The sequence below is a fragment of the Pelobates fuscus genome, chromosome 2 (assembly GCF_036172605.1).
Source record: "Pelobates fuscus isolate aPelFus1 chromosome 2, aPelFus1.pri, whole genome shotgun sequence".
Taxonomy (NCBI): Eukaryota; Metazoa; Chordata; class Amphibia; order Anura; family Pelobatidae; genus Pelobates; species Pelobates fuscus.
Window position 1 is genome coordinate 141006938 of NC_086318.1, and position 12215 is coordinate 141019152.

The 12215-nt window shown below is 38.0% G+C and overlaps 1 protein-coding gene across 2 annotated transcripts in view; it reads left to right on the top strand.

Annotated features, from left to right (window-relative positions):
• The window catches only part of LOC134586875 (probable cation-transporting ATPase 13A4), a 147393-nt gene that overhangs the window by 95430 nt on the left and 39748 nt on the right, over nt 1-12215 (top strand). For both annotated transcript variants that reach the window (XM_063442776.1, XM_063442777.1), the window contains exons 19-23: nt 272-435; nt 3695-3832; nt 4286-4365; nt 5393-5435; nt 6749-6858. In XM_063442776.1, coding sequence (XP_063298846.1) covers nt 272-435; nt 3695-3832; nt 4286-4365; nt 5393-5435; nt 6749-6858 — 535 coding nt within the window. The remainder of the gene's footprint in view (nt 1-271; nt 436-3694; nt 3833-4285; nt 4366-5392; nt 5436-6748; nt 6859-12215) is intronic.

The following is a 12215-nucleotide window of genomic DNA, read 5'->3' on the forward strand; positions in this document are numbered from 1 at the left end:
TCTTGCTTTTTTGGCTGGCTTTCCTGAAATTCTGCCGAACTGAACTGATGCCTTCTAAGATGCACACAAAAAATAAAAAATCCTGCTGAAGTGATTTGGAATAACCATTTTTCTTCTCGTGTTAAACAATAAAATGAAACATGATTAGATTATTGTATGATCTTATATTCATTCAACTTTCATTATTTGATTTTAGTTCACATTATTTTACAATTTAATCATGATATTTTGATAACCGTTTCATGTTCTGTGTTTCTTAATCTTCTGCAAGGTGATAATCTTCATACAGCATGCACAGTTGGGATAAACTCTGGGATGGTTCGAGATTCCAGCAATTTATTTATAATAGAAGCCACTGAGCCAAAAGAAAATTCTCCAGCAACAATTATACATAAATTAGTTGAAACTAATGCAAAGGAGGGAAACAAAGAAAATGTAAGTTTATCATAACTAGTTTTAACCCCTTAAGGACCAAACTTCTGGAATAAAAGGGAATAATGACATGTCACACATGTCATGTGTCCTTAAGGGGTTAAAGTGCATATTTCAAACCAACATTACTGATAAGTGTATTTACTAGCATTTCCTGGCTTCCTACAATGACTTTGAATAGTCGGTGTGGGGTTGAGTTTGGGGACATGTCTTTTTCAAATTTATCATTATGATTGGGAAGGACTCTGACGATCTCCACCTTTTTTTTTACTAATATTAATCTCACTTTGTGCCTTTTAGACAAAGGTAGGCAAATGTCAGTTCCCGCTGAACTGAAGATCAAATTTTGAGAGTTATGCACATTTTATGATACAAAATGTATTATTTAGATTTTCGTCCATGTCTATTGAAGTATTTTTCCATTAATTTGACCAACAGCCAAGTTCTTGTATTTATATCAAAAGCTAATGTTATCTCAAGATAACATTACAAGCTTTGATTGAAAATCAGGGCATATTTGTAAGAGCCACATGGGGTTTGAAAAATCCTAGAGTTGTAATAAATGTCCTTGCAATTTGGACCAGTCTTTTGAAATGAGCCAAGTGTCCCTGTGTTTGTTGATGTAACTTGGTGGAACTTGATAAGTTGTCAATATAAATATTAGAATATAGCAGCTTGCTTTGTGTTCTAGTAAACTTGCCAACTTTGGGGAAATTGTAGATCTCTGTTGTTTACGTGACTTAAGCTTCTTAAATTCAATAATTTAAATGTCTAAGTGCAAAAAAGGTAATGTGACTCTTCAAGGAAAGAGGGTTGGAACAGTAAACTAATTTACCTTATACTTTACTATATATCATATGTGTCTTGACATTAGAATTACTCATGCTAGTAAAACTAAGTAAAATTAAACTTTCATTGTGTAATGTATAATATGATGTAAATGTTGCATTGTGGCACAAGGTAGACCACTACTTTAATAAAAAAAAAAGTGTAGAGAATCCCAATGTGTGAGTGACACTTCAACTTAAAGAAACAGAAAAAACCCATAAATGAATACAACCTTGTAAGTAAGAAAACCCTTGGAGAACCAAAGAAATCTTGGGGTATATCTCATTGGCGTGAACCTTTCTGCTGTATCCTTAAGTACTACTTTAGTTACATGTTTATTCACGGAAGTGAGAATTTAAAGTGCATTTCAAATTTAGGCTCTACATGAATGGGAAAAATTCCCTAAGTCATCTATGCTCTCAGTTCAGCTACTCTGGCCTTAAATTAGAAATTTTCACTTTTAATTCTCACTTTAGTAAATAACGCCTTAAAGGAACACTATAGTCACCAAAACTATTCTATCTTAATGAAGCAGTTTTGTGTATAAATTATGCCCCTGCAATCTCACCATTTACAGAGTAGGAGATAACAACTTCTAAAGTACCGTATATACTCGAGTATAAGCCGACCCGAATATAAGCTGAGGCCCCTAATTTTACCCCGCAAAAATGGGAAAACTTATTGACTCGAGTATAAGACTAGGGTGGGAAATGCAGCAGCTACTGGTAAATTTATAAATAAAAATAGATACCAATAAAATTACATTAATTAAGGCATCAGTAGGTTAAATGTTTTTGAATATTTATTTACAGTGTGTGTGTATAATGAATGCAGTGTGTGTGTGTGTATAATGAATGCAGAATGTGTGTGTTTGTGTGAATACAGTGTGCCTGTTTATAATGCAGAGTGTGTGTGTGTGTGTGTGTGTGTGTGTGTGAATGCAGTGTGTGTGTATATAATGCAGAGTGTGTGTGTGTGTTTGTGTGAATGCAGTGTGTGTGTATATAATGCAGAGTGTGTTTGTGTGAATGCAGTGTGTGTGTGTATATAATGCAGAGTGTGTGTGTTTGTGTGAATGCAGTGTGTGTGTATGTGCTAATGCAGTGTGTGTGTGTATATATAATGCAGAGTGTGTGTGTTTGTGTGAATGCAGTGTGTATATAATGCAGAGTGTGTTTGTGTGAATGCAGTGTGCCTGTTTATAATGCAGAGTGTGTGTGTGTTTGTGTGAATGCAGTGTGTGTATATAATGCAGAGTGTGTGTGTGTTTGTGTGAATGCAGTGTGTTTGTATATAATGCAGAGTGTGTGTGTGTATGTGTGAATGCAGTGTGTGTGTGTGTATAATACAGAGTGTGTTTGTATTGATGCAGAGTGTGTGTTTGTGTGAATGCAGTGTGTGTATGTGCTAATGCAGTGTGTGTATATAATGCAGAGTGTGTGTGTATATAAGGCAGAGTGTGTGTGTTTGTGTGAATGCAGTGTGTGTGTATGTGCTAATGCAGTGTGTGTATATAATGCAGAGTGTGTGTGTATATAATGCAGAGTGTGTGTGTTTGTGTGAATGCAGTGTGTGTGTATATAATGCAGAGTGTGTGTGTTTGTGTGAATGCAGTGTGTGTGTGTATTTAATGCAGTGTGTGTGTGTGTGTGTGTTTGTGTAGTGTGTGTAAACTGGGTGGAGGGAGGGCATTTTTATTTTAAATTTTTTATTTATTATTTAAATATTTATTTTTTAAACTTTTTTTTGTCCCCCCTCCCTCTTGTTACTTGGCCAGGGAGGGGGGCTATGGCATTCCCTGGTGGTTCAGTGTAATGGACTGAGCAGAGGGGGCCCTCAGAAGCTGTTACTTACCTTTCTAGCAGCTCCCTTCAGCTCCTCAGCTCCTCGCAAGATTTAGACAGGGGAGCTGAAGGGAGCTGCTGGAAGGTAAGTAACAGCTTCTGCGGGCTCCCCCCCAGGATCGCCGGTCTTGTCATGAGCTCGGCAGTCCTGGTCTATATTATGGCAATGTAAGTTGCCATAATAGAGACCCTCACTCGAGTATAAGCCGAGGGGACTTTTTCAGTATAAAAAATGTGCTGAAAAACTCGACTTATACTCGAGTATATACGGTAAGTTATATCTGATTGAAAATTAAACCATTTTGTTTTGATGCAGGCTGTGTCAGCCAGGGGAGGTGTGGCGAGGGCTGCATGGACAGAAACAAAAGTGCTTTAACTCCTAAGTGACAGAGAATTAAGCAGTGAGACTGCAGTTGCATGATCTATACACAACACTTGCTTCATTAAGCTAAAGTTGTTTTGCTAACAATAGTGTACATTTTAGCTAAAGCTGCACATAACATTGAATGATGGTTTGGTTTGAAATGTAATATTCAATAATATTTACGAACATATTTTAAATGATACCTGTCTGGTGAATTGCTTCCTAGATGAAAACAATGCATGTTGCATTCAGTGGAAATGAAAATGTATGGAGCCAAGGCACAGGAGTAGGCAAGTATAGTTATGCCATGAGTGGAAAATCCTATGAAATTATCAATCAACACTTCCCTAATTTGATTCCAGATGTAAGTATCAAAGCATAGTCAATTACATTTGCATTTTAAGGGGAGCACCGTTTGACACTCTCTCCTAAGTATTTAGATGCAGCAAACGATGTGTGTGCTGCAGAAAGGGGGGATAGTAGGAGAAGATGCTAGAGCTCATTAAAATATTAATAATAATAATAATGAAAATGCTGATACTGTTATTTATTTATCTTTATGGAGTGCTGTGGAATTTCTTTAAAAGATTATTTAAAGACAATTTAAGATCCACATGGTGTGGGTGGTCCTAGTTTAATACTAAAAAAGCTGCAAAAGTGCGATTTCAACTCCATTTACCATACATTTGTTAGATTATATAATAATGTATCTAATGACCATAAATACAAAATGCATACCACTAGTTCAGTGCAATTCACAGATCTTCAGTGCATTTTTACTATACTTTATTTATTCATATTTTTTTCTATTGGGCAGGTCCTAATTAATGGGACGATTTTTGCTAGGATGACTCCAAAACAAAAATCTAAAATAATTGAAGATTTTCAAAAATTAAAGTAAGTTTTTCAGATGCATCACAAAATCTGACTTCAATCTCAAAATGAGTGTGTTAATACTATCAAGGTCATGTTACTCGATATGTTATCCTTTTGGGAGAAAAGGTTATAGTTGTGTTGTGTTTTGAATTTGAACATTTGAAATATTTGAAACATGTGAATATTTATGAGAATGAAAAATGAGAGCTTTTCCCGGTTTGAAGAATATCACAAGACACAATAATGATAAGAACTTAACCACACTACCACAAAGTAAATCATTGGACTAAATCACATGCTATGCCCTTAAAAAAAAAAAAGAAAACAAAAGACAGATAGTAACAAACATAATAATGCAAAAAAAGCAAACAAAACAAAAATCAGATATTACCAACCAACAAATGATAAACATGATAATAAAACAAATCTGACATTTCATATCATAGCTATATATCATGGAGGGAAAGTTGCAAACCATGCATGGATGAAGGATAGCGTTTTTTTGTTTTGTTTTTTGCGTTTCTAGTGATTTGTGTGCAAGTTCTTTATCTTGAACAAATAGTGAACATCTCCCATAAATATAATATAGCACTATGCCCTTATGGTTAAATAATTAAAAAATGGTTTGTTGTGTGACAGGTAGCCACTTTGTTCAATAATAATAAAAGGATTTTGGAGAAATTCATTATAAAAGAAGACCAGAGACCAACGTTGAGCATGGATGTCTTCATAACCCTGTGATGTATTTTCTCTAAAATACAGTTCATTGTTTTGTATTGTTTGCTTTAAAGAAATAGCACATATTACTCTTAAGACACAAACAGGGACAACACAAGTCACACATCACACATGATCACTCAGACTCTGCACACATCACATGTCAGCCAGACGGCTATTTGCATCTGCAAAAACCCTTTAACTACTCAACTACAACTATATCACTATAACAACATATATACATTGTGTATATATGTGTGTATATATATATATATATATATATATATATATATTTATATATATTTTTGTTTGTTTGTTTGTTTCTTCACAGTTACTGTGTTGGCATGTGTGGGGATGGAGCCAATGATTGTGGGGTGAGTAAGACCAGTTACAATGAAAACGTTTTTAGAATTTGATCATGATAATAATAATAATATTAATAATGAAAACTTGACTCACTAAAACCTATAATTAAAACAAAATAACATTTTGGGACACAAGTATATTTTGTAGATCCTTACAGGGATGCTATAGTGCTAGGATTACAAATCTCTCTATCTGGCCCCCCTCACTTTACGTCCCCCCCTCTCCCTGTCTCGACATTGTAAGGGTTAAGAAACTGACTTAATGTACCCGATTCCGGTACCAATCTCCCTCTGCGCTGGGTAGGTGCTCTGCCCCCTCTGACATCAGTTCCTCCCCATAGGAAAGCATTGCTAGAATACTTTCCTATGGCGATTTTACTGACATCTTGCAAAGACTTCTCATTGAGCTGCACTGGAAAGTCTTTGATTGGACAGCCACAGAAAGTCTGAGCTGGGAAAGTAGGGAAGGGTTTACAAAGGCTTTAGACCAGAGATATTCAGCTTTTGAAAGCTGTTGTTAGATATAACCTCAAAGAAAAAAAAATGCATATTTAAATGTGTGCATGTTTTCATTGGAGGTATATCTATTAAACAGTGATTTTTATTTGGGGGGATTTTTATGCAAGTAAGATGACATCATTTAGGATGTTTATTAGTAAGCGATGTTATAAAGTATTGGTGTAAGCACAGATTGTAAACATACAATGGGCAAAAGACAACAAATTTAATATGTTGTAGTACACAGCTAGATGTAATAATAAATGAGCAGTTTGGCATATTGGTACATGTAGATTACTCGAAATGCTCTCTTGTCTCATTTATTATACAGGCTCCACTAACACTTTAGGCAAGGACCAATGTCCAACTTGAACACATTGCTTGCTGGGAAAACACGTCTATGTCTACTAAGCATTGCTAGAAATAAAAGAACACCTGTTCAATAAAGCTTAATTTTAACCAAATATGCAAACTCAAAACCTGTAATAATATTGTCAGGAAAGAAGGAAGAGAGAAGCACTATTCATGTTCCTTATATTCAGCTTTACAGTCACAGTACTTACACAAACCAACACTTTATTCACTATCCATACCCACCTTTCATAACAGATATAGCATGTTTACAAAAAAAAAATCACCATGTATAACCCATAACTCTAGCCTAGTCATTGCCCATTGTCTTGTAAGAACTGTTATTCAGGACATCACTCTGAAAAGTTTACATATGGCGATAGCATGTTGGGCATTTATAAAAAATAATATGAAAGATAATCTAAGATTAGATTTCATTGTAACCATTAATAAAATTAATCAATGTCTTCCAGGCTTTGAAAATGGCACATGCTGGCATATCATTATCAAAATTGGAGGCATCAGTGGCATCTCCTTTTACATCTAAAATCTCAAACATTGAGTGTGTGCCAAAGCTACTGAAGTAAGTATGCTTTGCAATACCTTTTTGTAAAGTGCTGTGGAATGTGTTGGCATTATATCCATGCTTCCAATAGTAATAATATGTTATAGCAAGCAAACATGTGCATATTTTTTTTTTTTTCAATTTGACAATTTTTATTCGTTTTGGGGTACAAAAGGAAAGCGGGGAAGGGGAATATAGCAATAAGACATTTGTGCATAGTTACATTTTCAGATTCACAGCGTTTGCAATCTCCCAAATTGCCAGCATTTGCGTGCGGCTTATCTGTGCTACACTTTCTGTTTTTCCAATTGACACTTTTTATGTTCAGAGATAATCAAGGGGTACAGAACAAAAGGAGGGGTGGGATGTAGGTATCTTAACAACTGACCGTTTTTACATCCATATAGTGCACATATCCTGCCAGCCCTTTCTTATTACGTATCCCTTATCACATGCAAGTGCGGTGTTACCCTTGTTGCTCTTCCAATTTGGTAACGCTGACGTGGCTCGGCCGGCTTTTGCCTCGCCTATGGCCTGTGATGGCTCCCTCAGAGGAGTCACTCAGGCTGGGGATGTGCCGTTAGGGCCTCAGGTGTTTAGTTGGCGTAAGTGCTCTTTTGTAGGGGGGGGTGGGAGGTTAGATAGGGAAGTGGGCAAGGGGGGAGGGTGAAGGGGGGGGGAGAGGGACCCCAGTCACGTTCCTTTTTCCACGAGAGAGAATTCCTGGTGTGTCCCTGGAGCTCACTGGCTTGCTCAGCTTCATCATGTTGCTCAATCATGTTGTTAATGGTTGTCTCTCTAACTTGGTGGTTATTAGGTAGGTTTACGGTCTCCCCCGTAAGCGTGGGGTGTCCCCAGCACAACTATATACATTATGGGTGTCTTTCGACACAACTATATACATCATGGGTGTCCATTCCCCTGGTCTTTCCCTCATGGTTAGTGTGGGCTGTCTTGGGTGCGCTCTGGTACCACCATCTGCTATCCCACCTTCCCCGTATTTTTCTTGCTCTTTCTGCTTACTGGAGCAGCTTATGACTTGTCCTTTTCCCTTGTCCTTTATTAAACACTTCCAGGGACCTATCCCATTCGCTTTTGGCGTTTATTCTGTACTCTTGCACATTGTGCCCTGTGTATATCCTTGTTTCATAGTCTATGTTCATTGTGATTTGTTTTATCACTGTGTCTATATCTGGGGCGTCTGTTTGTTTCCACGCCTTTGCTATGTGTAAATTTGCGGCTATTAGTATGTGGAACATTGTGAATGCCTGGGGTTTGGGAAACCTGTCCAGGGTCATGAAAAGGATTCCACATTCGGGCTCCAGTTTGATAGGTTGGTGCAGGGCTGTGGAAAGTATGTTGCCTACCGCTACCCAGTAATCTTTGATACGGGGGCACGTCCACCATATGTGGTACATCGTGCCTTTCTCCCTCCCGCATCTCCAGCAGTTCACCGATGTGTGGGGGTATATAGTCGCAAGCCGAACCGGCACCATGTACCATCTGTAGTGTATTTTGCGCAACAACTCCAGGTGGGAAGCGCATCTGGATCTGCCTTTGTGTGCTGTAAATGCATGCTGCCAGTGTTCGTTTGTTAGTGTTTTGCCTATATCTATTTGCCATGCCTCCTGGAATTTCTCCCTATTTTCGTCTAGTGGGTCAGTCATCGCTTTGTATATGGTCGAGATTATTTTCCGCGGTGTCGTTCTGGCTATGCACATTCTTTCAATACCCTGTGCTTTCTTTGGTGTGGTTACCCCTGTGTCATTTTCTAGGAGCGACTTGAGTTGGAGATATGAAAACAGCGATTGGGGCGGTAGGTCGTACCTGTCCTGTAAGTCCGGGAATTGCATTAATGTGCCATTTTGATATAAGTGTTTGACTAATGTGCATCCCCCTTTTTCCCACGGTTTATAATTGAATGTGGGGTTGGCTATATGTATGCTCTGAATCGGGGTTGCTAGTGACCACTGTTTATCGTATCCTACAAGGCGTTTGGTTGTGTCCCATGTTCTCAATAGTAGTGAGGTGGTGTCGGGAACCTCTTTGGGTAGTGGGCGTATGTGGTGGGGTATCCAGAATAGGTGGTGTATCCCTTTTGGGCATGCCCATATCGATTCGATGTCCACCCACTGCGGCCTGTCGTCTGCCTTATGTGCTTGCACCATTGTAGCTAGGAGGGTCGCCCTGTAGTATGCACCTATATCTGGCAGCCCCAAGCCCCCTTCCGTCACCGGTTTGCGCAGTATTTTTTCTGCTACTCTAATTTTACGGTTCGCCCAGACGAATCTATTTAGGATTTGTTGTAGTTTTTGTAGGAATATTTTGGGGAGTGGGATCTGTAAAGTGCATATTTTTTTTTTTTTTTTTTTTTTTATTCAATGTTTTGAGGCTGCTTATCCATCCAGGAATAAATTGAGTACCAAAATTATCTTTTGTTGTTTCCTTTCTTTTACAATGAGTACAAGTGTTTAAAAACAGGCTACAGTATATTTTGTGTTGCACAGCAATATGTGTAAAATAAAGTTCAGTCCATAAAGCCAACTTGTCTTCTCCTTGGATCCAGCACTCGTGTGTATATGCCGGAAAACCAATTTCTGCCAAGACTTAAGTCTTTCCCTCTGTATTTGTAATGCTGTAAATGGTGTCCAAACTCCTCAGAGACCTGTAGATAAAATATCTTGACAGAAAAGCAGGGTGAAATCTGCAACCCTTAATTATAGTACAAGGTTTTTGTAGACTGCAAAAACTGTTGGAAATGTCTTATATAGTATAGATGCTTGGTGTAACTGTACTTACTATGTATGAGCATTATACCTCCATAAATAAATTATTTTTAAATACTGGGGCAATTAATAGGATACTATATACTTAGAAATGCCATGGTGTTACTTGTAAATGCCCCAACACCCAAAATTGACCATTTTTAATTTGTCAGTTTTCCTAAATACAACAGAAATTAGGAAACAGGCAGGTCTGCTTCCATGCTGATATAGTTTTTGTATACTAGATGCCTATATTCTGTTGGATACTGCAATGTGAAATTCCATAGCATTACTTGTAAATAACTCCCAGATTATATTGACCATTATTGATTTAGATATTTTCCTCATACCTACAGTGTGAAGCAAAAACTGTATTTTTGCTTCGATGTTAATATTTGCTACAGTAATATATACCTAGATTCTTATGCAAGTTATCCTGGAATAAGAAAAGTTTACAACCGTATTTATGGATATGACAATACTTTATCTGTCTTCCTCACCTAATTTATTATGTTTTAATTGTTCACAATGAAGTCTGAATAGAAATGTGACTTTGGATTAAATGTGCATTACATGAACACACACACATAAGATGAAACCTGGGTTAGTGAAATCAATACTTATCAGCAATTCATTGGGGTATTTGTTTCCTGATTGGCTATTTTGGCATAAAATTTAACATTCATGGTGGATTTCTGAACTCTTAAAGTTTAATGAATAGCCCTAACTATCTTATAGTACGATTGCATGTTTTTAAAATTATTTTTAGTATTTCTAATTAATAATTGGTTTTCCATAAGCCAAAATTATTTGCTATGTTTAGATAATTGAGAAAATGAAGGTCAGAGTTAAGCAGCAAATTATGCTTTTCAGTATTTAAATGTAATGTGGTTAGCAGGGAACGATGCCCCAGGGCTAGGTTGACCAAAGAATTGCCCTTTTTTGCTCACATGTCAAAACTAAGATTTCATGGTGTATGTGTCTGGTCTAATTGATATTTAAAATACATTAATTATCCTCATGGGTTATTTAATAAGGCATGAAGTCTCATGATTCTCATAAGGGGAAATTAAGTTCAAGTCCTTAACCAATACACCCTTGTTAAAGAAGTATACAAACTCGTTTTCATGGTACTATAGGGTTATTAGGTCACCCCTCCCTCAGGGCCCCTTCAGTCACTTAGCTTACTCCAGTGCCGGGCTCCCTTGGCGCTGGTGATCTTTCCTCCCCCAGCCGACAGCAGCTCTGAATGCGCATGCGCGGCAAGAGCCGCGCGCATTCCAACTGCCCATAGGAAAGCACTACTCAATGCTTTCCTATTGACATCCAGCGTGAGTTCAATGCAATTTTCGCATTGAAGATTGCGGAAGCGGCCTCTAGTGGCTGTCAGGGAGACAGCCACTAGAGGCAGGATTAACCCTCAATGTAAACATAGCAGTTTCTCTGAAACTGCTATGATTACAGCTGCAGGGTTAAAACTAAGGGGACATGTCACCCAGACCACTTCATTGAGCTGAAGTGGTCTGGGTGCCTATAGTGGTCCTTTAACCCCTTAAGAACCAAACTTCTGGAATAAAAGGAAATCATGACATGTCACACAGGTCATGTGTCCTTAAGGGGTTAAGGAAATACCCAGAAAAAAGATTTAGATATGTAAATTAAATCAGGGTTATTGGCTATATGAGATTTCAAAGTGGATTAAAGGGAAATTCAAATATAAGGCCAAAATAACTGAACTGGAAGCATAATTTACCTAGATAATTTTTCCAATGTGGCTATTTTGGCCTTAAAGTGGAAATTCACTTTGAAATCTCACCTTAGTGAATAACCATGCATTTTTAAAATACATGTGTTGATTCACAGTTAATAAGTGAAAGTAAACCTCATGCAGCTGGATTCATCTGAAAACAGATGGATTTCAATGACTTAAATGTAGTAGATTTGAAAGCAAAACTAAATTATTTTGATATTGTAACGGAGCTCCCTGTACCCCCGGCTGGACACCTCTGCCATAGGACTGCTTCCTAGCTGGAACAGGGGAAAATCCTCAGCACTTCTGGCCCCCAGTTGCCGTGGTTTGACTGGGGTCCTGGAACCTCTCTGTCCTGGAGTTGAATAGGGGACTAGCTCTATCCACTCCCAGGGACTGGACAACACTCAGTCCTGGGAGCTTACAAGGACTTTCCCCGCTGAATTCTCCACACTGGAACAAGCTGGAACAGTGATTAGCCCTTTCCCCTCCCAGTAACCAGATGACACATAGATCTGAGAGCAAGCCAGAATGCTTTAATCTGGCCAGATGGTCTGCTTTTATACAATAGCCCCTACTAGGGGTCTCCCACACAAAACAACAGGGAAATCCCTCCCAGGATCCTCTGTGCTTGAGAGATTATCTCTCAAGGCAGAAAATATAACAATTTATAAACCACCCCAAAATACACATAAAATACATGAAAACCCCACAAAAGTCACATCTCCTGATAGCCCTGATCTGTGTGACCACACATGTGGCTTAAGCCCCAAATAGTTCCATGAAATCAGTGCTAGCGGTTGGTCACTTCGGTAACATAAAACCGAATAAAATACAGAACGTAGTCTCGTTTTAAACCA